This window comes from Myotis myotis, unplaced genomic scaffold (genome assembly GCF_014108235.1).
Source record: "Myotis myotis isolate mMyoMyo1 unplaced genomic scaffold, mMyoMyo1.p scaffold_m19_p_11, whole genome shotgun sequence".
Taxonomy (NCBI): domain Eukaryota; kingdom Metazoa; phylum Chordata; class Mammalia; order Chiroptera; family Vespertilionidae; genus Myotis; species Myotis myotis.
Window position 1 is genome coordinate 8,426,914 of NW_023416315.1, and position 26,105 is coordinate 8,453,018.

General features: G+C 42.3%; 1 protein-coding gene across 5 annotated transcripts in view; it reads left to right on the plus strand.

Annotated features, from left to right (window-relative positions):
- Positions 1-26,105, plus strand: part of GLI3 (GLI family zinc finger 3) — a 274,177-nt gene that overhangs the window by 166,323 nt on the left and 81,749 nt on the right. For all 5 annotated transcript variants that reach the window (XM_036327431.1, XM_036327432.1, XM_036327429.1 and 2 more), the window contains 2 exons: positions 16,336-16,541; positions 21,261-21,407. In XM_036327431.1, coding sequence (XP_036183324.1) covers positions 16,336-16,541; positions 21,261-21,407 — 353 coding nt within the window. The remainder of the gene's footprint in view (positions 1-16,335; positions 16,542-21,260; positions 21,408-26,105) is intronic.

The following is a 26,105-nucleotide window of genomic DNA, read 5'->3' on the forward strand; positions in this document are numbered from 1 at the left end:
GAGGTCCCACCTCTTGCATTAAGCTCGAGGGAGGGATTCCCTCCTGGTTGAGAATGTCACATGGTAGTTATGAGAGAGAATTTGCAGAGTGTAAGTGATTGAGCATTCCACAAGTATTAGGTGGATGGCGGGCTGTGTGCATCTGACTTGGGCATTTGTTTCATGTACTTGCAACTGATCTGAAGGATACTGAGCAGATACGTTATCCCTTATTTAATTGGGTTAACTTCTCCACCCTTCCCCACCTCTTCACCTGGGCAGACAGAGCACTTTTTAGTTATTTTGGTTGTTGTTTGTTGTTTCTCTGTTTGTTGGGAGGGGGGAGGTGTGTGGCAGTTGAATTGGAAGGAATGAAAAGCAGAAGGCGGCCTCCCTCCTCCCAGTGCGTGGAGAGAAACATCCTTTCAGGTCTTCTGGCTTTGCAAGGGTGTCCTTTGATGAGGCCTTTGTCTGAGGCCCCGCTGAAGTCTCCCTGTACTCAATGTTCAAAAAGGCTATTGGTCCTTCTTTGTTTTCTTTGTTGAACTGTTTATTTTGCTTTCTTCCCACGAGGTTCCCTGGCCTTCCTCTGACAACACTTTTCTGCATGAATTACATTCCTCGGAGGCAAGGTCTCCGGATTCTTGCAGTCCGTGTGATCCCGCCTGTCTGATGAGCCCCGAGATACAGCCAGCTGCGGGTCTCTGCCAAGCCAAGTGCTTGCTCAGTTTCCCTGACGTGGAGACCTAGAGACCGTTTGTAACTCATTAGCGAGAGGGCAGTGCTTCATTCCAGGCGAATAACTTAGCTGCTGTGGAATCATCACTGCCTTTAGAAATCACGGAAGGACACTACCAGCCATTTGGCTGCCTTTTGACGTGAGTAAGGCTAGTGAAGGAGGGGAGTTCAGGTTATTATACATACTCATTCCCACTTCACTGACATAACCACCAGTGCAGGGTGGGGCAGGAGACCATTGACTCCATTTCAGTTGAATTTACATTCAGAAAGAATTTCATAATAATTTGCACAAAATACATTTCCATCTGTGTGGAAATCATCAACAGCAATAGTGAAAAGTATTCAGATATCTTAATCATAGCCATTTTCTTGCAAATATGTTTTTTATCTATAGTACTGTTTATGACTGAGACAGAGATGCACAATTAAACTCGGAAACCTATTAAATAAAGATGAAATATTTGGTTCTTGGATAAATTACACCTTCATTAAGGTGTTGGTAAAGCATGTGAGGCCACTAGACAAAATGGAGTTGTTTTAAGGGCAAAATTCTGGAAGGGATCTGTTCACCTGTGTGTACCCATTTTTTAAAAATTATATTTTATTGATTTTTTTTTTACAGAGAGGAAGGGAGAGGGATAGAGAGTTAGAAACATCGATGAGAGAGAAACATCAATCAGCTGCCTCCTGCACACCCCCTACTGGGGATGTGCCCGCAACCAAGGTACATGCCCTTGACCGGAATCGAACCTGGGACCCTTCAGTCCACAGGCCAACGCTCTATCCACTGAGCCAAACCGGTTAGGGCTGTACCCATTCTTTTATACATGAGGACCAGCAGGTGGGGTGCACTGTGCTAACGGGATGCCTGCATCTATTGATAGTGTGCCTGGGAGTAGTTTTGACATGGCTTTTCCCAAAAGAGGACCAAAGAGTGTTTGTTAGAAATGATTGAACACGACATCAGTGGTGAAAATTACATGCTGATGAAATACCTTTTTCTACATAGAAACTTTTCCTAAAAGAAGTGGACAAGGCCCAAGCAGTGATTGTGGTTTCTTGAGATCCTCCTGTTTTCTTGCTGGGCCTAGTTAGAACTGGCCTCTTGGCATCCGATTGTTGTGAGCCCGGGGACACAGGCTTTCTGTGGGGGTCTCCTGGCCAGGGTTCCCTGGGGCAGATAAATGCATTCGCTCTGCGGGGTCAAGGTTCTTTCTCACACAAGGAGGATTTGCCTGGAAGATTGGAGTGAAGCCTCCCTTTGGCAGAAGAGGCACTTCCTCCTTGGAGTGCACAGCTGCCCGGATGCTTCCTGTGCGCACAATGGACCATCCTCGGGAGCAGGACTGGGTTGCAGCGTTGCTGAATCATCACCCCTGAGCGTACCCCCTTCCCACTCAAGATAATCGTTACGTTAGCCAATGTTAATGCTTTTCCCCCCCGGGTTTCAACGTATCATCCCAGAAAATTAAAACGTAAGTCTGTTGGCACATAGTTTCTGATGAGCCTCTTAAAGCCACTTCCTAAGCTGTTTTTGTAACAGACGTGGGCCCTGGACAGTTCCGTTCTCAGCTCTGCCACAAATTAACTGGATCCTAACACTTTCCCTGGCCTCTCTGGACCTCCTTGTTGTCGTCTGTGAAATGAAGTAGTCAGATGAAATGATCTGACTTTAAGATTTCGTAACATTGCACAGGTATGAGAAAGCTTAGGTTTGTCCTTTGTATTTTTCTCCTGTGTATGGATACTTAGAAGAGGAGTCCATGAAACACTGTGGCCCTGCTACATGCATGCCCATGTGCCCCTTCTCCTTCTGTCCCCTCTTTCCTTGTATGAAGATCTGCATCCCTCCCTCATTCTTCCTCATACTTCCCAAGGCAGGCTTTGCACATCCCTCCTTAGCCACCGGTGTGTAGAGCTGCCAGGGACTACCTGTGCCATTTCAGTGTTGCTCACAGAGGTTCCCACTGGAGTGGAAGGACAACTGGAAGACCAGGTCATCTGTTCTATTAACAGCATCAATAATGCTAAAATATAATATTTAAGCAGATACAGATTTTTGTATTTGGTTCAAGATAATTTTCCTTTGTGTTTAAAATTATAGACTGGGTTTGAATCCAGCTTAGGTAATTCCTATCAGATGACTTACTCTGTCCAGACCTATTTCGTTATTCAATCCCATTTTATATCATGAATTCAAAGAATGAGCATATAGATAGCACTTAGCACAATTTGTCATGTCATAGGTATTTGATAAATGGCCGAATTACCTAATATGTATTTATTATATTACCATATTTAAGTCATCTGTTTTAAGTTGTGTATCTTTTCTCACCTTTTAACATCGCTGAAATTGGAATGTATCTCAGCATCTGTAGTGTTTTATGATTACTGTTGGTGGAGTGGCAGCTATGGGGAAGTTTCAGGTATCTCTCAATAAAATTATTTTGCTGATATATCCCTTTGTGTGCAAGTACTTTGGTGCTATATGATATAACCTATGCCTGAATAAGCATAGGAGAGTTTTAAAAATGAGTATAAAGTAAAAATTGAAAGCGATAAGGAAGTATTGTCATTCTTAGTGGTACCTAAAATAATGGTGCATTTTTTTAGGTCAGTAGCATCTTAGCTTTGATGAAATACAGTATATAACATATGGATTGTGTAGGTGTATAATCAGCAATAAATAAATAAATAAAAACGTTTCACTGCCAAGTTTTTCTCCCAGAGCCAAGCAATTTTTTCTAAATATTATAGTAATGGACCTAGTTGCAGGACTGTAAAGTTAAAAAGTATTAAGAATGTTTTCAAAAATGCTGTTTTTGCCTAAATCATAAAAAAATAGAAAAGGAGGACAGCTTCAGTCTGGAGCAGCATAAAGGAGCGAAGCATGTGTTGTGTGCTGGCTCTGTTGGTGTATTTGTGCAGATGCATAGCACAGGCTCTCAGAGGGTAAGACTTCATGATTAATGGTGTTTATTCTTGACAGAAGCCTCCTTTATTTATCTGCAATACAGTTTAGCGATTTTATCAGGCACCTGAATGAAAAATATTCAGTCATACCAATATTGCAGTGTAAATTGAGTAGAGTCACTTTTTATTATATCTTTCCGCCTTATCATCTGCACAGTAATTTTCTAGCGGAGGTTTGATATGGAAAGGCTGGATTTAGCTGTACTTGACACAAAGCCTCTTCAATTTCCCCTAAAAGTTCAGGCTGCTCTTAGAAACGTGTCTGTGTGTGCACATGCGTGTGTGTGCGTGTGTGTGTGTGTGTGTATAATGCATAAACCCTCTCTCTTATCCAAGCAATTTCGGGATTTGAAAGAATGAAGATAAAATGCACAAACCTGGATGGGAGAAATGTTGTTAATATAAAAACGTCTAATAGCTCTGAACTCCCTGGTCCCAGCTTCTTTAGTGCTTAAGCTGTAGCTTAGTACTGAGCCTTTTGCATGGCTACATAACCCCACTTTCTTCTAAACAATTGCCATCCAACGCTAATCAGCAGAAAGCCAGACACTTCCCTTTCTTCTGGGAGTAATATCAAAGTTGGAGTTCAGATGGCCCGGGGGATCACCAGTCGCTGTGATGATGGCAATGTCATTTAAGAAAGAGGGGAAAAGAGATCTCATTTGTAGGCTACTCGAGTAAGGTGTCACTAAATTTTTTTTTTTTTTTTTTACATTTTTATTAAGATATAACATACATAAAAGTAAAAATCCCAAGGGTCAACAAATCCTCAACCTATGTGTCACCCATACAATCATCACCCAGACCAAAATATAGTCCACTTCCAGCCCTGGCCGATGCTGCCCAGAGGCCAGAGCATTGGCCCATGCACCAAAGGGTCCCGGGCTCGATGTTATGTTATATCACCAACCACATTGATTGGTTGCCTCCTGCAGGTGCCCCAACCAGGGCTAGGGATCGAAATTGCAACCCAGGTATGTGCCTTTGACTGGGAATCGAACCCAGGACCCTTTGGTGCATGGGCCAATGCTCCAACCTCTGAACAACACCAGCCAGGGCCAGAAATGCACCATACCTTGATCTGAACGATGACCACATGGGTAGGTGTCACTAAATTTTAAGCAAACTTTATTCAAGGAACAGACTTTACATTGTTAATTGTCAGAATGAACTAGTGGGAAAGAGGGCCAAATGGTTTGAATCGTAGAAAACATTGGATTTTAGGCCAAAAGGAGGAAAGGAGAACCTCTTGTCCAAATCCTTACATTTTACAGATGAGAAATGTGACGCCCCCAAAAGTGCTCCCAGTCAGTCTGTGGTCTCAGGCCCGGGCTCTCCAGTGGTAATATGAGCAGGTAGTTCCCGGGCCCGTCATTTAGACCTTTCCCGTCTGGGAAATCTGTCCTTCATGGGGATCAGAAGACTCGCTTTCTCTATGAAGAAGGGGTGCAGTAGGCGACCGTGTGGCTCCTTTCCAAGCGGCCAGACTCGGTCGGTCTTCCAGGGTGCTCTTCTCGGGGCTCTGGGCAAAGTTCTCTGAAGCCATGATAACAAGAACTGTAAGAAAATGATCTCGTTTCTTGGAAGTTAATGCTGCTTTTCTATTGAATAATGTAGACAACTTTTTCCTCAGTGCATTAGATATACTCCTTTTCCATATTTAATTTATTTTTGACAAGTTTGACACCCTCAAAGGGGCTTAAATTCTGGAATATTGACAAGTGTGCCTCGGATAGAGAGTCTTCGTTAACATGTGGGGGAGACCTAAAAGGTCCACTTCCACTTAAATCTAAAGAGACTGCTACTTAGAAAGGGCCACTGTTTTCACCTTTTGTAGGAAGGGGCCCCTAACAGACCTTGGTGATTTTATTCTAGAGGAGAGCTATTTAGATAAGTAATAATAGTTAGATCATAATAGTTCCTTGATGGACATCATTATTATCACTTTTTTAAACATTGATTTAAAGAATGAGGGAAACTATGAGTCAGATGTATCTTGCCAAGGATCACAAGAGACAACCCGGAAAAGCAGTCTAGTCAATAGTACTAGTAATAATAATAATAATTATTATGAGGATTATAAGGATTATGAAGATAGTGAAAAAATCCCTATCAGCTCCTGGAAGACCGCTGTTGGTAAAGAATTTATTCTATCTAGTTGGTTCTTGAAGTAACATTTACAAAATATTAAAATAGAAGCCTTGCACTCTCTCTGGCTCAGAATTCCAGAAGCACCCTGTCTTTGAAATAAATATTTTCCATACCACTGGTAAGAGGACTCAATCTGAAGCAAGGATTAAACTGTTGGAACCTAACTTACTATTTCTAACTAGAGGCCCAGTACACGAAACTCGTGCACTGGTAGGGCCCCTAGTGGCTGCCGGCTGGGGCTTCCCTCCTTTCCTCCTGCCAGCCCTGCCCCCTGGTTGAACTCCCCGATGAACTCCCTGTTGAGGGGACAGTTTGCATATTACCTCTTTATTATATAAGATTATTTCCACCCATCCTTACCAAAGGATGCCATGCTGATAGGATTCTATGTTATTAAAGAACATAATACCCAGACAAACAAATGCCACACTTCCCAGGAGTTTTCTAGATGCCTTTAGTTCATGGGACTTTGTCATTTGCCGAGTTATACTATCGCATTTCAACGTCTTTTTATTTTTCTGTGTGTTTTCTTTTTGTGTGTTTTCTGTGCGTTTTCTTATCATTATTTTGCTATTCTGAATTCTTTTTCTGTGGGGGATGGGGAATTGGTAATTCATCAAATTCTGAAAAATCGGATCTATTAGTATGAGTGGGAAATTGGTGGGAATATCAGCGAAATCAGACTTTCAAATGTCTGCCCCTTCCATTTTTTTTTTTTTTTTTTTTTGCATGGCAATGAAGTTTTGAACTAAAAGTACAGAATGACCATGCCCATGAATTTACTTTTAGGAAAGAAAGTCCCACTCATTTTACTAAAGGTCAAGTCAAGTTACTAAACGATTTGCTTTGTTAGAAGAGGTGGTGTGGGTGCTCTTAGATGTCAACTAGCTCCAGAACACTTACATGGGGTCCTGAGAGCATGAATACACAAGGAGTTGGTGAAAGCAAGGTGATTTTGGCCTTAACCAGTCCAGAGCTCTAGCACTAATAGCGTCAGCAAGAATGAGTGACGTGGTCAAAGCGGCCAGTGTGCTGAGAACTTACCACCTGATTGTCCAAAATTAAACAGTACAGCACTGCTGCTTTTCCTTCTGGGTCTAAATAGCCTTGGGGCAAAGCAGACTTTGGAGATTTGGTTTACCCAATACCACATCTAAATGTGCACTCTTGTGACTCTGAGTGTAGAACAGCTGATTAAGTGCACACTTCCTGCCACTGGGAGACTTGGAGGAGGAGAGTGAGGCAGGAGGGCACCCCTCACCCCCTGTCCTCTGGGCCTCTCTGGATTGAACAACCTCCCTTGAGGAAGAGCGCATCCAAAGGGAAACAGTGACTGTTCAAAGGGAACCGTTTATACTGTCTCAGGGAAGGAAGAGAGAAAGGATTGTGTCTGTCCGCTTTGTTACCACGAACCAGGGGGGAGCCCTCTAGAAAACAGGACCCATCCAGTGTCCCAGATTCGGACCACTGAGGGCAGCCCTCCAGCTCTTCACCTGCAAGGAGGTGGGTTGCCGTGGTCGGCAAACTGTGGTTCGCGAGCCACATGCGGTTCTTTGGCCCCTTGAGTATGGCTCTTCCTAAGCCTTAGGAGTACCCTAATTAAGTTAATAACAGTGTTCCTACCTATATAGTTTAAGTTTAAAAAATGTGGCTCTCAAAAGAAATTTCAGTTGTTGTCCTGTTGATATTTGGCTCTGCTGACTCATGAGTTTGCCGACCACAGGGCTAGGGGAAGCTTGGCAGCTGGATATCTGAGTTTCTCTCCTAGGCAACCACAATTGTTTTCTCTTCAAGGTGGTATCTGTGGACTTTGTAAAGGAAGACACAACACAATAGTTCTTCTAATAATTAGTCCTTACATTTATCTTAAATATACACACACACACACACACACACACAACATATAACACATAATGATGTATATTAATTTTAAAATTAACATTACCAATTTTATGACTTTTGTATTTTTCACAAGCTCTGTAGTAATTGGAGGAAGAAGAAAAATATGACTTATTTATTTTACATTGCAAAAAGAAGGGTACCTTTGTATGGAATATCTGGATCCCATTTGACCACCAAAGAGACTGTCAGAATAATAATTTTAAATATACTATGCACCTATGTAACTAAAATATTCAAAACTGATGACAGGTTATTCAAAAACTGGTTTGTTAACTGCCGTTTGGATCATGGATACTGTCCTCCCAACTGGTGCCCTCTCTCTGCCTTGGTTCTGAAATGTTAGAGGTACACAGCAGGCTTCTTTATACAAGTGTGAGTTGGGGCAGAGAGAAGATGCATAGTGTGAAAAGTCATTTAGTGCAAAGTGCTTACTTGAATCAGTAGTAAGTTTAAGAATTCTTTTTCCTTTAAATACATTTTTATTTATTTTGGAGAGAGAGGAAGAGAGAAAGAGAGAGTTTTGCTGCTGCACGTATTTATGCACTCATTAGTTGATTATTGTATGTGCCCTGACCGGGGATTGAACCTGCAGCCTTGGTATGTTGGGGACGATGCTCTAACCAACTGTGCTACCCAGCCAGGGCCTGTGTGTATCCCTTTTAAAAAAATGATATTATAGTATATATGCAGAAAAGTACACAAAATATACATTTTTGTGTATAGCTTCACAAAGTATAATTAATGATCAGAGTGAAAACCTGCAACCGCTAACCAAGTCTAGAAAATAGAACAATCGCTAACACCCTGAAAGTCCACCAGCTCAAAGGTAAACATTATCATGACTATTCTAACACTAAAGTTTAGATGTGTCTCTTAATTGAACTTACGGGATTATATATTATAGTCTTTTGTGCAAGGCCTTTTTTCACTCAATGTTTTTCACATTCTAGTTTCTTCATTTTTATAGGTGTTTCCTATTTCATTGTATGCATTATTTGCCTATTCTATTGTTAATAGGTATTTGATTGTTTCCGATTTTAATGTGAATGAATAACAGTGCTCTGAATATATTTGGCATTGTGGCACATGTTTACATACTATTGTTGGGTATGTAACAGGGAAAGGAATAGTTGGGACATAGGGTGTGCATCCGTTCAAGTAGATAATGACCGACTATTTTCTAAAGAGTTTGTGCCAGCTTATACTCACATTGTTTGAGAGTTCCTATTGCTGTAAATCATCATCAATACTTAGCATCATCAGTCTTTCTAGTTTTAGCCATTCCAGCGGGTGTTTAATAATAACTCATTAAGGCTTTAATTTGTACTGCAATTATAAATGATGTTTATGTACAGTTTGCTAAGATATATTAGAAAAACCTTTTAATATTAAAAGCCAAAGTATAATTCAAAACATACTTTTATTTTGACTATGTTAGAAGTGCATAATGCCTGAAAAAGTGTGGGGACTAAATAAGTTAAAATACTGACAGTGGTTCAATCTGGAGAGCTTGGATATAGAGAACGACCTTTTTTTAAAAAAAATTCTTAACTTTTCCATTTATGGGTGTAAACTCCTTTTATATTCAGACATAATTAGAAAATAAAAATGAGAAAGTCATTGTGAAAAATCTCTTGAAATGGTGTTCATCATTAAAATAAATATTCTGCCCCCACCCCATTTTCTTCTTGTTGAAGAACGCAACCATAGCTCTTAAATTCTCTGTATAAGAAAATATTCACACTAACTTAGTGTGAATGTACACAGTAAGCAATGTTTTAACCTTCACCTTTAGTGGTCACTTCTAACCAAATCCTATCTACATGTGGTAGCAAGGTTTACATTCCATATTTACCATGACCAAAATGCATGTTAGAAGCCCCCTTTGGTACTTTTTGACTGTGCTGCTTGCTCATCAGATAACGTTTGCTCTAATGCATGCCTTTTATACTGGCTGCCTCCTGCAAGTCCCACAGTGGGGATTGAGCCTGCAACCCAAGCATGTGCCCTGACCGGGAATCGAACCCTGACCTTCTGGTTCATAGGTCCACGCTCAACCACCAAGCCACACTGGCTGGGCTACATGTATACTTTTCACCTGATTTGACTATAAACTCTTGGAGATTAAAGACTGAATGACCATATATTATATTTATTGAAATCCTCCCCCCCAAGTGCTGAAATCATAATGGATTCTTAGTAAACAGATTTTCAATAAATGTTTATCTAATGAATATTTCATTGAAATAGTCATCTGTGTAGTTATACATGTAATTTTTAAAAATTGAAATCCAACATGGTAAATGTGTAAAAAGCCTAAGTCAGTTCAAAATTCATGGGGAATATAATTTAGCTACAAAGATGATAAAAATGGGATTTGAAACTGAACCATCTTATTCGTTAGGGTCCTGGCAGTTAAAAAGGGTGGATATTTACGGAGATGTGAACAAGGTGAAAGGCCCTCAAAGTGACCCTACAGCCCAGCAGCTCCCAGGAGTAGCACAAGTTGGAAGAAGTTCCTATCGCTAACCTGAAGGTGCAAACAAACTGATTCATTGAGGGCTGGGGCCCAGGAAGAGGAGTCACACTTCTGGAGGGGTGGCCATAAGGTGGCCAGCAGATCTCAAGCTAAGGAGAGGAAGTGACTGGAATAAATACCCCTGATCCCTCTTCCCTCCACTGCCAGCTCCTGCCAGTGCATCTCATTAGGAGAATCCAGAGGAAAAATGAGCCAGCTGATTCAGACCCTACAGACCAGCCTTCCTGGGCATGCAGGGGTTCCCAGGTGAAGGATGGTAAATGGCAATAACTGGCAGAACCCTCTGTTCATGTAAGGGTCCCATGATAACGCTGGGCAGAGACTTCTGGGAGCTCACCTTGAATAGAAGAAAACATGAAGTTTAGGATTGTGCGGATTTCCGGCAGTATTTAGTACATTAGCCATGGACATTTTAATGGTTTCCTTCACTGTATGGAAAGCAAATTTTTTATTACAAATTTTGGTTTATTAAAACTGCGACTATTGAATAATTAATTCGTTGGTTAAAAATACATTAGAAGGGATAACTCCCTTTGTTCTCTGTTAGGCCACTGCTTGAATATAAAGAGTGGTTTACTTGTTATGGGAAGAACAAAGTTAAACAAAAAAATAAATTTGTTATATTAAAAAACAAACAAACCACCATTTCATTCTTCTGGTAGTTGGAGCCCTCATACAAAGATGCAAGGGGAATTATGTACATTTCCAGCGTTCCAAGCAACATGAAAGCAAATTGTAATAATCCAGCATACAAACCTTGTTTAATGCTCTCATAATAAGTCACGCAAGTGATTAAATACTGTGATTTTAATCTTGGCATTTTAGTAACCCAATAAGATAGATGAAAAGGCAGTAACAAATTAGATTATTTAATCATATTTCATTCTAACTAAGAAGGTATTCTCTGCAATGTGTTTTTTGTTTTGAAGGTTATCATACATAGTATAATGTTTAAAACGCTGTAATAACAGTCTTTCTTCTACTCTTTTTATTGTAATCTATTTTCATGACCTTTTAAAAAATGTAACTCAAAGTCAAATCATCTCCACAAGCACACACACAATTTCATATTGCTTTCTTGCTTTTGGGAGAACATCAACGTAATCCCCACCGTCTTTCTTGTCTGAAACTGTGCATTATATATAGCCATTGGAAAGAAATGACAGCCACTCATTAGGTCTCTATGGCCTTGGACAGACAAATGGGTGAGAGCAATGTAAGGGACACTGTCCCTGACTAAGCGTGCTGGGCCCGCATGCCTGAGCCCAGATGCAGAGGTAATGGAACAGCAGTTGTGCCCAGACAGCCCAGACAGCCCTCTACAGCTGGGGCATCTCTGGTTCCCCAGGCTAAAGTTAGTATGACTTAGTTCAGAGGGTCACAGTCATATTGCTGTGCTCTTTGGCGACAACATAAAAGGCCTGGAATCTCTGTACTTGGAACCGTTCTAAGTTTCAGTGTTCTTTTAAGAACGTTTCTTGTTTTGGTTTTTCTCTCCTTGGTTTGTGCTGTCCTTCAATTATTGAGTCTTGTCCAGCCCCAGAACAGAGAGGGAAGGGAAAGCTACCGGCAGAGGAAGCCATGGGAAGCCAACAGCAATCTTCAAATTGTGTCTCTACTAAAAATATAAACCAAGAAAGAGACACCTATAATTTTTTTCCTGGTGCTACTGTAATCTTCAAATGAAGATTTTTAGAAAGTTTGACAAATATTTACCAGGTCAAGTTTATGATAGTTTGTGAAATTATATATGTCATGGACATGGGAAATTTTGTGGCTGCCTTCCTCACAACTCCCACCTCCTTTCCTTACCGTAGAATTCCTCTCTCTGGCCATAATCTTGAATGGCACTTGCACACAGCAATAAACACATATCTGCCTATTAAGTTTAAGGAGGTTACTTTTCCCTCTCAAATCTGCTTTCCAAAACAAAACAAAAAAAACTGACAAGTGATGTAGCTTCTGGGAATTTGGAAGTGACTTTGGTTAGGTAATGTTAAAAGCAGCTCTCTTGAAAAACTATGATTTATATACCTTTACATCCATGTCCAGTGGCACTGGAGCCATTGGAGTTCAAGGTTGAGTGCTCAGCCTTGGTGGCTTAGAAACTGATGTATGTCGGGCTTCAGCTCTAGAAGCATGTCATGCTAGCCAACTCCCGGGGGCCTGATGTGGAAACAATTAATCAGTGATCAACTCCCAGGGAGAAACTGAGCAGCAAGGAAACCAGAACACCCTGCAGACAGCTCTCTGCTGAGTTGAGAACCACATGCACATGAGAGTTTTGGGGAGTGCTTCTGACACCCTCCAGGGACATCAGCAACTCTCTCTGTTTACTGAGTGTCAGTGCCAGTCATTGGCAGCAGCCCTGTGAGGGAGCTGCTATTGTTCCATTTTTGTGTTTATCAGGGAACTTCTGCTTAGTGACACTGTCAGTGATGCCTCAATTCAAATCCAGTTCCCTCAAATTTCTTGTATCTAATTACTGAGCCCCTGTTCTTAACCACCTTATGTGGTTTTACGATTTTACTAAGAGGGGCCCGGGGAATCCAAGGAGATGCTTCAGGAACACTGTCAGGCAGGAGAGCAAAGCATAAGATTCGCTTTGAAAAGAGGGTTCCAATATTTCAGTGTTTGAAAGTCATGATATGCTGTTTATGCCATCCCTAATATGCATGTGTGTGTATGAGTGCATATGGCTGTATTGTATATGTATGTAAATTAGGAGTGGAGTATATTAGCATAGTGTATGATACCAACTCATTACATCAGGCTTTACTCATACTCACTTGCCAGGAACCCTACAAGGTGGGTATCTTCCCTGTGGGATCCTTGAGGACCAGGAGAGGGTAGGTATGGTGGCTGAGGTTGCATCTGAGCCCTTCCATGTGCCACTGCTCTAGGGGTCTGTCTCACCTGTCTCCAGAATTCCTAATGACCCCTCCCTGGGTAACCCATCCTATCTAATAAAGAGGGAATATGCTAATTGACCCTCATGCTGTCGCAAAGATGGTGGCACCCACAGCCAATAAGGAGGAAATATGCTAATTGACTGCCATGCCCTCAAAGATGGCAGTGCCCACAGCCAATAAGGAGGGAATATGCTAATTGACTGCCACCCCCTCAAAGATGGCGGCACCCAGTCCCCTCACCCCTGCCGCTCCAGGCGCCTGCCTTCTGAGTCCCCCAGTCCCCTTCGCCCCCCAGCTGCCCAGGGCCAGGGCTGGCCCAAGCTGCAGGCAAGCCTCAGATGTTGGCTGCCCAGCCTCCCAGGGCCACCTGAGGCTCAGGTAACCAGGGCCGGCTGAGGCTTGCGCTGCCGGCAGTGGCAGCAGCAGAGATGTGATAGGGCGTCGCCTTCCCCTGATCGCTGCGTCTCCTCCTGCCCCTGAGGGCTCCCTGATTGTGAGAGGGTGCAGGCCGGGCTGAGGGACCCCCCCCCCCCTCCAGTGCATGAATTTTCATGCACCGGGCTTCTAGTACTAAATATTTTGCTATTCATATTCTGGGGATGGCTAGTTTCTTTCTTTAGGGCAGTGATGAACTTACAGTTTTCTTACTTGTACTCTAGTCTGAAGGCATGTCCCACCACTGTGTTTAGAACTAGATGACCTAGTAGCTCCTCAGCATCATCTCTCTGGAAGTGACGTGTGATTATGACATTCCCAGAGTGGGTGAGGTTGCCTGGCTTCACCTCCAGGAGGAATCAGCCCTCTTCCTGTGTTGCTTCTTCCTGGAGTTCCTGCCAGGGACGATGGGAGCAGGCCTGGATTCCTTCTCACGGCAGTGCTTTTAATAGTTATCTTCGGTTTTCTTGTGGAAACTGGTCACATGAAAGTGAAGGCCTGGGTGCAGACGTCAGAAAATTGCCAGCCACCTGCTGGCTTCCTTGCATCTCTGGGTGGTGACTGCTCATCTCCCACCTCTGTAATTTTCATGTGATTCCAGATGCAGATCCCCCCCAAAGTGTGCTTCTTCAAAGTGCAATCTAAGCCTCTGAAATATTCCCACTACTATTCTTAATTCTGGAATTTCAGAAAAATAACAAGTTTCAATTTTTGTGTAAACTAAAAAAACAACACAAGTAAGAGGTGCTATTGCCGTCACTGATTTTTGGTTCAGGTTGTTCAGACCCAGTTTGTAATGGGTCACAAAAGCTTATCTAGGAGATATCACTTCATGGATTGCTTGAAATGTCTACTTCTCTACATTTCTGCTGCACTGGTCCCATTATATGCCTACAAATAAGTTTATACTTGGTAATAATTATTTTGAACCAGTTTGGAAGGCTGATTTTTCCTTTCTGGTAGAAAATGAATTATTGGTATGGAGCATCCCCTGAGCTCTAAAGTAGCAACATGTCTAAATGGAGCTTAGAATGTAACACAGCGAACTTGCTTTGTGGTAAAGAGCTAAAATGGGATATACTAATAGGTTATACCGATTTTTACTTAAAGCAGAAGTAATTTTACTAATTTCTGAGTGGGTATGGGCAACCTCAAGTTTTTTTTTTTTTTTTTTTTTTTTTTTTTTTTTTGTTTTTTAAAAGAAAGCTTTTTTTTCCTGGTGGGGAGTTTTCACTCTTCTTTCATGTAAATTTAGAGAACTGGATTTTTATTTTACTTCACCAAAAGTGGCATCTGAATAACAAGAAAAAGCCTCTTTTTTTAATTCAAAATGAAAAAAAAAAAAAGAATAACAAGGAGCAAGCGAGAGATCATCTCCCCCCCATATTTCAGTCTCTTTTATTTTCTACTGCGAGCAAATTCATTATCTGATCTTCGGTTTCATTTATTTCAGTGCCTGTGCTGTGCACGTGGTGGAGCCGGCTTCTCCCGAGATTGTGTTCTGACAGGGTGATAGGGGCCAGAGCCCTGCCGTCAGTATGCACTTGCTTTGAGAGGCGTGCTGAAAAAACACGTTTCCCCTCCCTTTCATTTTACACTTAAAGCCAGTCGCATAAGAGGAATTGGCTGTTCTCCGCAGATCTGTCTCTATCTTGGCTTCTCCCTTTTGTAGCCGGGCCCTCCATCAATGGGAAAACGGCGAGCGCAAGTGTTTAGCCTGTCGTGGCCAGTTCACTGGATTATCCACACAAAATGTTTCCTATTGAAGAAGGAACAAGGCAGGGAGGGTGTTGTACAGTCTGGCTATTCTTCAGAAATGCCTCTTACAGGGGCTTCAGGGACTGGCTGTGGGGAAGGAGGACCAGGAGGGGATCGGGGTATGGTGGCAGCCAGGTGTGTTCGAAAATTTATTTTCATCAGCCCAAGTGTACAGCCTGCTTTAGCGCCCCCAAAACCAAAGCAGGGGCTTGATCAAAATCTCATTCTTTCCCGGCTTTCCAACCCCAGGAGCACTTAATTACTGATTGTTCCCTGAATGTGGCTAATCAGGATGCCATGCGAAATATGAGTGTGAGAGGAAGCGGGCTTTCATCCCCTGCCTTTCAGAGAGGAGGAGGGGCCCTCAGCACAGTGGAGCCCAGATCTGTGAAACTGGTTTCATTCATATGCAAGACTTCGCAGTAAAGCTCCCGCAGGGATATGTGGAGTGTCCGATTTCACATTTTTCAGACCTTTGCAGTTAGTCACCTTTCTTAGGGGTGGGCAACTCTGCCATGTGCGTGCTCCGATTTCCAGTCTAGACACATTTGCTTTCTTCTCAATGCAGCACCATGATGGTGAGAGGTAAGTTTTCAGTGGTGAAATTAATGATCAGGTCAAATTGAAGATAGGGTCTCAGAAGCTACTTTAAGCTCAGATGCCTGTTGTTTAGAATTTCTCCATGAAAGCCAAAGGCAGACCTTTACTTTTCTATATTCATAGTGTCATAAAAGTTTTCAAAGGTCAATATTCTTTGCCCAAATAATCGTATATACTACCTGCATTATGTCACCATGACTTTAAGGTAAAAGAAAGATATATTTCTGATATCCCCCAAGACACCTTGAGTTTACTTCAAATCTTATGTCCTCTCACAGACAGCCTCTGCCTATGGCGACACTTGTTTCACGCATACTTCTTGTACCCGGTTTTCTTTTTCTCCAGGCCTTCTGCCTTATCGAGTAGCCCAACGTATTCGGACCTGCCCTTCATTAGGATCTCCCCGCACCGGAACCCTGCTGCCGCCTCCGAGTCCCCCTTCAGCCCTCCACATCCCTACATCAACCCGTACATGGACTATATCCGCTCTCTGCACAGCAGCCCATCCCTCTCCATGATCTCCGCAGCCCGGGGGCTGAGTCCCACAGATGGTAAGTCTCAGACCGACCCATTTTGCTTCTTTGCATCACGCCACCTTCTCCTCCTGCCTCCCCTGGGACATGGTGTTGAGTAGCTTTGTTTATTGAGTTGTTTCCCACATGCCAGACACTAGGCTAAGTGCTTTGAGTTCATGCTTTCGTGCCAATGTAGAGACACCTCCATCAGGGTGGGGTTATTATCTCCATTTTCAGGTAAAGATAGCAGTGTGCAGAGGGGCCAAATAGTTTGCAGCCTCGTCCATTGGCCTAGTACAGCGATGGCGAACCTTTTGAGCTCGGCGTGTCAGCATTTTGAAAAACCCTAACTTAACTCTGGTGCCGTGTCACATATAGAAATTTTTTGATATTTGCAACCATAGTAAAACAAAGACTTATATTTTTGATATTTGCCATTTAACAAAGAAAAATCAACCAAAAAAATGAGTTCGCGTGTCACCTCTGACACACGTGTCATAGGTTTGCCATCACTGGCCTAGTAGGTGGTGGAGGTGCAAAATCCTTGTTCTGACCCACCTTTCTGTTTGGCGTCTTGACAGAAGTTTAGACTGGCCCTGTAAGCCTTCATACAGTGAGCATATGTAATAACTGGAGCCTTTTGCTCACTATCCAGGGTTTACTTTTCTGTTCTGCAGTACATTTATACCGACGTGTCTATTACAGCGGCTTTTCTCAAACGCCAGTGTGCATATGGATCACCTGGGGATGGTGATAAAATGTGATTCTTTGTTGGGTAGGTCCAGGGGTGGCCTGAGATTCTGCACATCTGTAAAGCTCTCAGGTGATGTCAGTGCAGCTGGTCCATGAACCACGCTCTGAGCAGCCAGGTCTTAGAGAACTTGATGCTTCAGAACTGATGCTGCCCTCTATCCTTGATGGTACCAAACAGAAACTGGGAGAGGGATATGGTGGGAAAAGATAAGAACTTTGACTTGAATTCAGTAATACCTGATGCTCAGGTTAAGCTCTCAAGGATCAAATTCTGGTTGGTTCTATTAGCCTCCAAATGAATTACGTTGACATGACCCTTTTTCATTGGGCTTGTGTATTCTGCAACTGTCAAGTTCTAAAGCATTCCTTCGATTCAGGCAGGACATTTTCCATTGCATACGCATGTATACAAACTCACTTGCCCACAATTGCCAGAACCTGAATTAAGGTCCAGAATGGGATAAGCTTTATTGATTGCGGATGGCAGGCTGTGCGTTCCCTGCAGCAGGTCACAAATCCCTGGTGCTTGTTGGGGAGCTCAGAGAAACACCATGCGCCCCATTTCACTGAGCAGCATTTGAAGGGACCCTGCAGAGTCCCCATGTCTACGCAGACCACTCTCCAAGGCTGGCTGTGTGTGGTGGGAACAGTGTGTGGGAAAGCCGCACGAGGCTTCTCAGTAAACATTACTCAGTTGTGCTTCCAGGAGTAGCAGTGCTCCAGAAACAGCTGCCGGCTCCTTGTAAGGCACCTAAGGAGAACAAGTTTTGCCATTTGGACAAGATTCACTTTTTTTTTCAGTTTTATTGAAATATAATTGACATAAGCACTGTATAAGTTTAAGGTGTATAGCATAATGACTTACGTATATTGTGAAGTGATTACCTCAGTAAGTTTAGTTAACATCCATTTTCTCATATAGATAGAAAAAGGGAAAAGAAAAAAAAATGTTATCTCCCCTGTGATGAGACATTTTAGGATTTAATGTCTTAGCACCTTTCAAATATACCATCCAGCAGTTAATTATGTGCATCATATTGCACATCCCCAGTTCTTATTTCTCTTATAATTGGAAGTTTGTAAGATTTACATTTTAAAAAGAAAACCATCAGAGAGTCAAAGGCAATCTTCTGGTTGGGATTTGGTTTTAAAATGGGAAAAATGAGAAATTACCTCCATGGAGCACTTGGGAGTTTTGGGAAATGACTACCAAGGGGACCAGAGGCTGAGAAGGGGAAGGGAGGTCAGCTAACAGTGGGGTTGAAGTCGTGCCTGGCTTGTGGAAATTTAGTTGAGCCACTAGAAAATTGGACCTCTAGTTAAAGGATGTTATCCTCTGCTACCCATAGTATTTCATGGTGCGTGTGAATAAGACATTTTTTGATTGGTGGTTCTACCTAACTCTTCTTGCCTCAAGAGTCCAATGATATCCAATAAAATAAAGTTAAGTCACTAATAACTACTTAAGTCACTAATCCTGTGGTCTAAGAATTTTTAGTCTATATCATGTCTTTATCATGTATAAAAAGCATGTGGGCACACCATCAGTAGGTGAGTGGATAAAAAAGCTGTGGTACATTTATACCATGGGATACTATGCCGCAGTGAAAAAGAAGAATCTCTTAGCCTTTGGGACAGCATGTTGGGACCTGGAGAGTATCAGGCTAAGTGAAATAAGTCAGTCAGAGAAAGTCAGTTATCACATGATCTCACTCATGTGGAATCTAAGTAATAAAATAAACTGATGAATGGAGTGAGTCCAGAGACAGGGAAGCATGAAACAGAGTGTGGAATCTCGGAGGGAAGGTGGGGGAGGATGGATGGGAAGTAATCAACCAAAGACCTTGAATGCATATATGCATAACCCACGGTCAGAGACAGTGGGGTGGTGAGGGTCTAGGGCGGGGGGCGGGGAGCAGGAGTGGGCTGGAGGGGGTGGAGGGGGCAAAAAGGGGGTATATGGAATACTTTCAACAATAAAGATTTTAAAAGAAAGACTGTGGGCACAAATGTGAAACACAAAGCTATTTATAGAATGCCAGTTTTTCCACATAATAATTGCAAAACTGACTTTTAGTGATGGAATGCCATGTGCTAATAGGCACTTACATGCAGCACTGCATTCCTGCTCCCAACAACCTCATGGAGCAGCAAGAGGCAGAGCTGACATGTGTATCCAGATCTTCACGAATCTGGAGACCACCCTCAGAACCTCTGCAATATCCGTCAGTTTTGCCATAAATTGGCAGGCGGACACTGATTATTATCCCACTCTCACAGAGCTGACTCTTGCCAGTAAATTGCTCAAGATTGGTAGGTATATTTTCTTTTTGATTTTGTAATGAAAAAAGAGCTTTTAACTTATGGAACACAAAATTGCAGCTATCACCCAGTCGTGTGTTATTAAAGCTGTGCGGCCTTTCCCCTTGTAAGTGCTGGGTCCTCCAGGTAGAGAGAGCTGACTCAGACACGCCTGTCAGAAAGCTTAGAGAAGTATGTTAAGTATGTCTGGAAAGAAAGCACAGTTGTCGAAGTTGTCAACTACTATAAGGAGTGTGAACACACTGATTTTATATAAGAAACAGTTTTGTTTTGTAAGGCAGAGGTGGGAATGGGTTATGTACATGCATACATTTTAATCATTTTAAATTCTTGAAGATTTCTTTAAACGGGGGGATGTACGAGAAATAATTTTTCTCCCACCTTCTAAGTTCTTCTGGCTGCCTGGTAATTAATAAGAGACAGATTAACAGGAGAAAATGCCCCAAATTTATTACGGATGTACATGCAGAGGTGCCATAAAAATATGGAACCTGAAGATGCATTTGGGGTTTGTATGCCATTCTGGACAAAGGAGAGGGAGGCAGGGGTCTGGGGTTTCAAAGGGACAGCAGGCAACATACAGCAGGTAGATGAGAAAGAGCAAATGTGCTGAACAAGTTCTTGCTGGGTCACCCGGAAACAATTGGACACAGAGGGATGTCCAAAAAAAAAAAAGAGGCTTTTTTAGATTTCACTCTGTCTGCCACACTTAGTTTACATTATGGTGTTAAATGATGCTCCCTTCTTTTTTTATGTTTCAGATACAGTTGACATTCACTATTATTTTATGATGTACAGCACATTGGTCAGACAGTTGAATAATTTACAAAGTGATCCCCTGATAATTCTGGTACCCAGATGTTCCTTTCTTGTAAACAGGTTTTTTTCTGTCTGAATTCCTTTAGGTGTGTAAGGAAGAGGGTCAGAGGTTCTTTCTGAGCCTTTCATGTCTTAAAATCAATACCCCAAAATACATCTTTTTGGGGTGGCAAAACTTTGGTCCCTTCAACACTAACCTCAAATATTTTATAATGTACTAGTGGCCCGGTGCACAAAATTCGTGCGGGGGGGGGGGGTGTCCCTGTGCCCGGCCTGCACCCTCTCCAATCTGAGATCCCTCAGGGGATGTCCGACTGCCGGTTTAGGCCCGATCCCACAGACTGGCAGTCAGACATCCCTTTCGCAATCTGGGACCACTGGCTCCTAACCGCTTACCTGCCTGCCTGCCTGATTGCCCCTAACTCTGCCTGTTGGCCTACTTGCCCCCAAGTGCCCCCCTGCTGGCCTTCTCAACCCCAATGGTCCCCCCCCACCCCCCGCTGGCCTGCTCGCCCCCAACTGCCCCTCCCCCCCCAGCTGGCCTGATCGCCCCTAACCACCTCTGCCTAGGCACCACCACTATGGCTTTGTCCAGAAGGACGTCCGGAAGGTCTCCCAGTCTAATTAGCATATTACCCTTTTATTAGTATAGATTTTATTAGCGCTGTTCTTTTCCTTCAGTTTTTTTTCCTAATAAAAGATGTCTGGTAGACTTAAGTGAAAGTACAATTTGAGTCAAAGGAATTTTACTAGAATGAGCCATAAAAGGAATTGTTGATGTGGGCTGCATAACAAATGGACTGTTGACCTTCTTTCAACAAGTACCCATCCTTTTCATTCTTTTCTCCTCTTCTCTTCCAGCGCCCCACGCGGGAGTCAGCCCAGCAGAGTACTATCATCAGATGGCTCTGTTAGCTGGCCAGCGCAGCCCCTACGCAGACATCCTTCCCACGGCGGCCACCACTGGCGCTGGGGCCATCCACATGGAATATTTTCATGCCATGGACAGTAAGTGATGGGGCCATGTTCTGCAGGGGTGGCAGACGCTAACTCACGCACTGGAGAGGAAGACACAAAGATTAGGTAATTGTCTGACTTGACAAACCAGAGGAAGAGGAGGAGCCACCAATACTTGGTGCTCTGGTGCTGTTGGTATTTTAGGAGGCTGCCAGATACGGGGCCATCCCAGGACCCCTGTTTAACTCGGAACGAACTGGAAGGAGCAGGCGATTGTAATTCTGCAGAGAAACAAAAAACTACTCTTCCTCTTCTTGATAACAAAATAAGGAAACCTGTTTGATTACATGAGTGTACTTTGCCTAGTCATTTCTTGGTTTTTTATGCCTTAGAAGTTAATTTTTAAAAAGAACTGTACTTGGTTTGACTTTTTTTTATTTGATTTTATTTGCCTCATTTGTTTTCTTTACATTAAAACTTATATTTCACTAAAACCTTTTATCTAAGAAAAATTAAAAGCCTTTCCAAATTAGAAGCCTATTTTTGGTACATAGCAGTGGGAGAAAATGGGATCATTTGATGCATTTTATATCAGTTATTTTGGGGTCTTATGATGATTTCTCTGGGTCACTTACCAAGACGTGTAGAAAAATGAGGCTATGGTTGTGACTTTTCAGAACATCCCAGAGTTCTCAGCTATGCAGATTCTCTGAGTCCACATCCATTTGTCAGGTAGTAGGAGGTGACTTGGAAGCATCATCCAGGGGGTCATCAATGAAAGCCACTACCCTTTGAATATGACAGTAATATGACTTTGAGGAGAGCGTATGCTTGAGATTTTGTTTGTACTCCGTAGTAGCAGTGATTAACTTGATATATATATATATATATATATATATATATATATATATATATATGATTGATTTTAGAGAGGAAGGGAGAGGGAAAGAGAGATAGAAACATCAATGATGAGAATCATTGATTGGCTGCCTCCTGCGTGCCCCCTGCTGGGGATCGAGCCTGCAACCTGGGCATGTGCCCAGACTGGCATCGGACCCGGGACCCTTCAGTCCACAGCTCGATGCTCTATCCACTGAGCCATACCAGCTAGGGCAAGTTGTGTTTTTCCATCACCGTCTATTTGTATTCTTTTGTGAAAAGGGTATATATCTGTCAACTCAGACACTAGTTAGTAATTCAGTCCGTAGGTCTGGAGCAGGTCCGGGTGAAGCCTGTAGCTCAGTCTCTCCATCATGAACGAGCGTGGCTGTGTCACATAGTAACACGAGCGTGTGCAGGCTTCCCTTAGGGAGCTGGTGACCACACACAAAGTGGAACATGTATTCCATGTTCCGCGGGGCCTTTGTTGTTCTGCTCTGTAGAGTGGAGAGCTTCAATTTCCGATTCATCATAAGCACTTTTCAATTAGGGACTGTTGAAAAAAGAGTTCGGTGTTATTATGCAAATTCGTTATTTTAAATCTGCAAATAATTAAAATAATACAGAATCCTTGGAAGGTCAGCCCATACATTACCTTCCTTATTTGATGAGAATCTGGTTAGTCAGACAATGGTGGTTTTTATCTAAATAAAGGATGAAGCTATCCTTTTACTTTGTAAAAACTAATTAAAGGAATTTTAATTTGCCAAGTATATGGTAAATTGATTGTCATTAAGTAGGAATTTAGATGTCCTATCATTCATCACATAAAAAGAAAACTCCTTTTTCTTTGTCAGAATATTTTATTAGAATGGAGAAACAAAACAATTAACAGGAAGCCAAATCAAAGATACCCGTGTTGGAACAATAAGAATGCTCAAGCTTATATTTAAAAAGGAAATGGTTTGACCAGTGAAGACCTGGGCCTCTTCTCTTTCAGCTGTTTTGAAAGTGCTCACCTTGTCTCCTCTTCCCTTCAACAGAGGATCCCAAATCACTGCCTCACAGTGCTGAGTTTATCTCGCTTTGCTTGGTTATTAGGGGGTTGGGAAAAGCATAATGAAAGGGTTGGGGAGTGCATAAAGTACTATATTCTTTCTCACTAAAATACTTGAGATAGCATTTGGTTAAGCAGAGCCTAAGAAGTGTACTCGGAATTTAGCAGACTTTTCCAATAGCGAAGTAAAACCAGTTTAAACTTTTGCAATGAAAGCACAGCTGTAGGAGCAAAGCCAAACTGGGATCCAGCGGGTCACTCAGGCCCGTTGTCACAGATCTGGTCTCCTCGGTTGGCAAAAATCACAAGGTCTTTTCAGATGAGCAGCTGATTTTTAAAAAAATGTATTTTTATTGATTTCAGAGAGGAAGGGAGAAGGGGAGAGAGAGAAACATCAATGGTAAGAGAGAATCATTGATTGGCTGCTTCCTGCATGGCCCCCTACTGGGGATCGAGCCTGCAACCTGGGCATGTGCCCTTGACTGGAATCGAACCTGGGATTCTTCAGTCCGCAGGCTGACGCTCTATCTACTGAGCCAAACCCGCTAAGGCACCACCTGATTTTTAAATGAGCCAATAGTGGGCATAGCCGGGTTCCAGCCAGCTTCAGTATAGAGCATTTTTTGTTGCATGCTAGAATGAAGTCTGTTTTATGGCTCTCACTCTACCTTTTGGGATTCGAGTGACCTTAAAGTACAGGAGAGCGAGAGATATCCCTACAAGGAACATGCTAGAGATGAGGACACCTGAAAAACAACACTGTTGATATTGGCAAAAACCGACTTCCATTCCATCTTGGAGGGAAAAACAGATTTGCTAGACCAGTGCCAGGCCAAGAGCAACCCCAGGGTCCTTGGAGGGATGAAGTCAGGCTCTGCCTATGTCTGTCTGGCTTTGGAAGGCATGAAGGAATATAAGGTCACTAGAGTTTTATAGCATCAGATGGCCTCCTTAGCTAGTTAGTGATTTAAATAATTAAAAGGTGTTTCAGAGATCAGCTCTTTAATGCCTGTTACTTCTGACTGTGCCATTGATCCCAGAGTCCAAGTGAGAAGGGTTATCGTTGAGGATTGTCTGGAAGTTGACCATAAGTCCAGTTTGTCCTTGGAAATTTTTTGGAAGTGGAATGTATTTCTTCATTGAAAAATTTCTATATGATGAAATTAGCCTCTCGTGGGAATTGTCAAACATTTATGTGTAAGGCAGATGCCATAATAAAACACTAAAAGGTGTGCACATAGTTGGCATTACCAATTTTGTACTAACATGCCCTGAATCAGCTAATGAAATTATTCTCAGTGAAGAAACTCGATTTTAAATGTGCCTGAAAGAAAAATTTGAGTAGGTACCACATTTGTCATTTGAGCTGGTTTCCCAGTTTTATACATGGGTGGTACTAACTTACTAAGTTCCAGTTTGTGATTTATTTTTTATTAACTATAAAATATATCTCTATTTATTTCTATAATGTTATCTGTAGGGTCTTTATATTCCTCTATTCTATGTTATTGCATTAAAGCATATTGGATTGTGGTCTTGTGTCAAGGTCCATCTCTGAACAGGAAAATATTCGCAATGGGTTTCCCAGAGACCAAGTGCCTAGACTTCTTTATATAAAGAAGACTTAGCTTTTACTTCCGTTTTCTGGGTACCATAAAATTACCTTGTCCCTCTCACCAGGCATATCCATGCCATGACATAGAAACCCTCCATTGTTAGTTCAAAGTAATCGTGTTTTATTTGCCACTATCTCTTGGGATTATGTTTTCATTCTTGCATTAAACTTTATTTTGATGACATTGTAATATGAATGTAACCTTAGAAAGGGCAGGAGTGGGCCTGTGAGCCACATGCATAGCTGTGCCCTGAAATTCAGATCTCTGCTATCTACCAAGTTGAAGGTAAATGGGCGTTTATTTTTTAACTCTCCAGTTAAGAAGGGTTAATACAAGTTGGCTTGCCTTTGAGTTGTGACTTGTTAACCTCCAGATTAGCACTTCACTGGTGGGATCTTCCTGAAGGTGAAACATTCTAATAAATGTAAATAATTAATAAGTCCAGAGAATTAAAATAGAGTTATCAAATCTCATTATAGTGCTTGCTGGGGCTTTAACTTTATAAACAAACTACATCCCCAGATTTTAAATGTTTCTTGGGACTTACGTTGTTGTTAGGCTATGGGGAATTTAGGGCAGGGTTCCTCAGTTTTAGCACTCTTGATGCCAGACAGTTCATCCTGGGGAGCTGTCCCCCACATCTGGGGTGTTCAGCTGCATCTCTGGCCTCTCCTCACTAGATGTAAGTAGCACCCCGTGAGTTATGATAAGCAAAATGTCTCCAGATGTTGTCATATGACCCCTGGGGACAATATTGCCCCCCAGTTGAGAACCATTAATTTGGATAATATATTTAGCAGTTATTTTAAGAAATGAATCAGATGACTACAGACATTGTGGGGAAATGAGTGTATAACCAAGCTGAATCTTTTATCTTAGGATACTTTAACTCATTTTTCCTTTGGCTCATTGCCTTAAAGTGGTGTGTGTTGGCGGGGTGGTGTGTTGTGTAGCTGTGGGAACCACTGTCTTTGTTGCTTGTGGTGAATTAATGACGGGAATATCTAAGCAGCCATCAGATTCATAAATCACTAGAAATGAGAGGGATAACACATAAAAGTCTTTCCCTTTTGTTTAGCAATTTATCACTTTGCCTGCACATTAATAAACAGAGCTCCCCTGAGGTAAGCCCTTGGAAGATAAATATTTCTCCCTAATTTCCTCAATTGTATCCAGTAGATCACAAGTGGGAGGAGA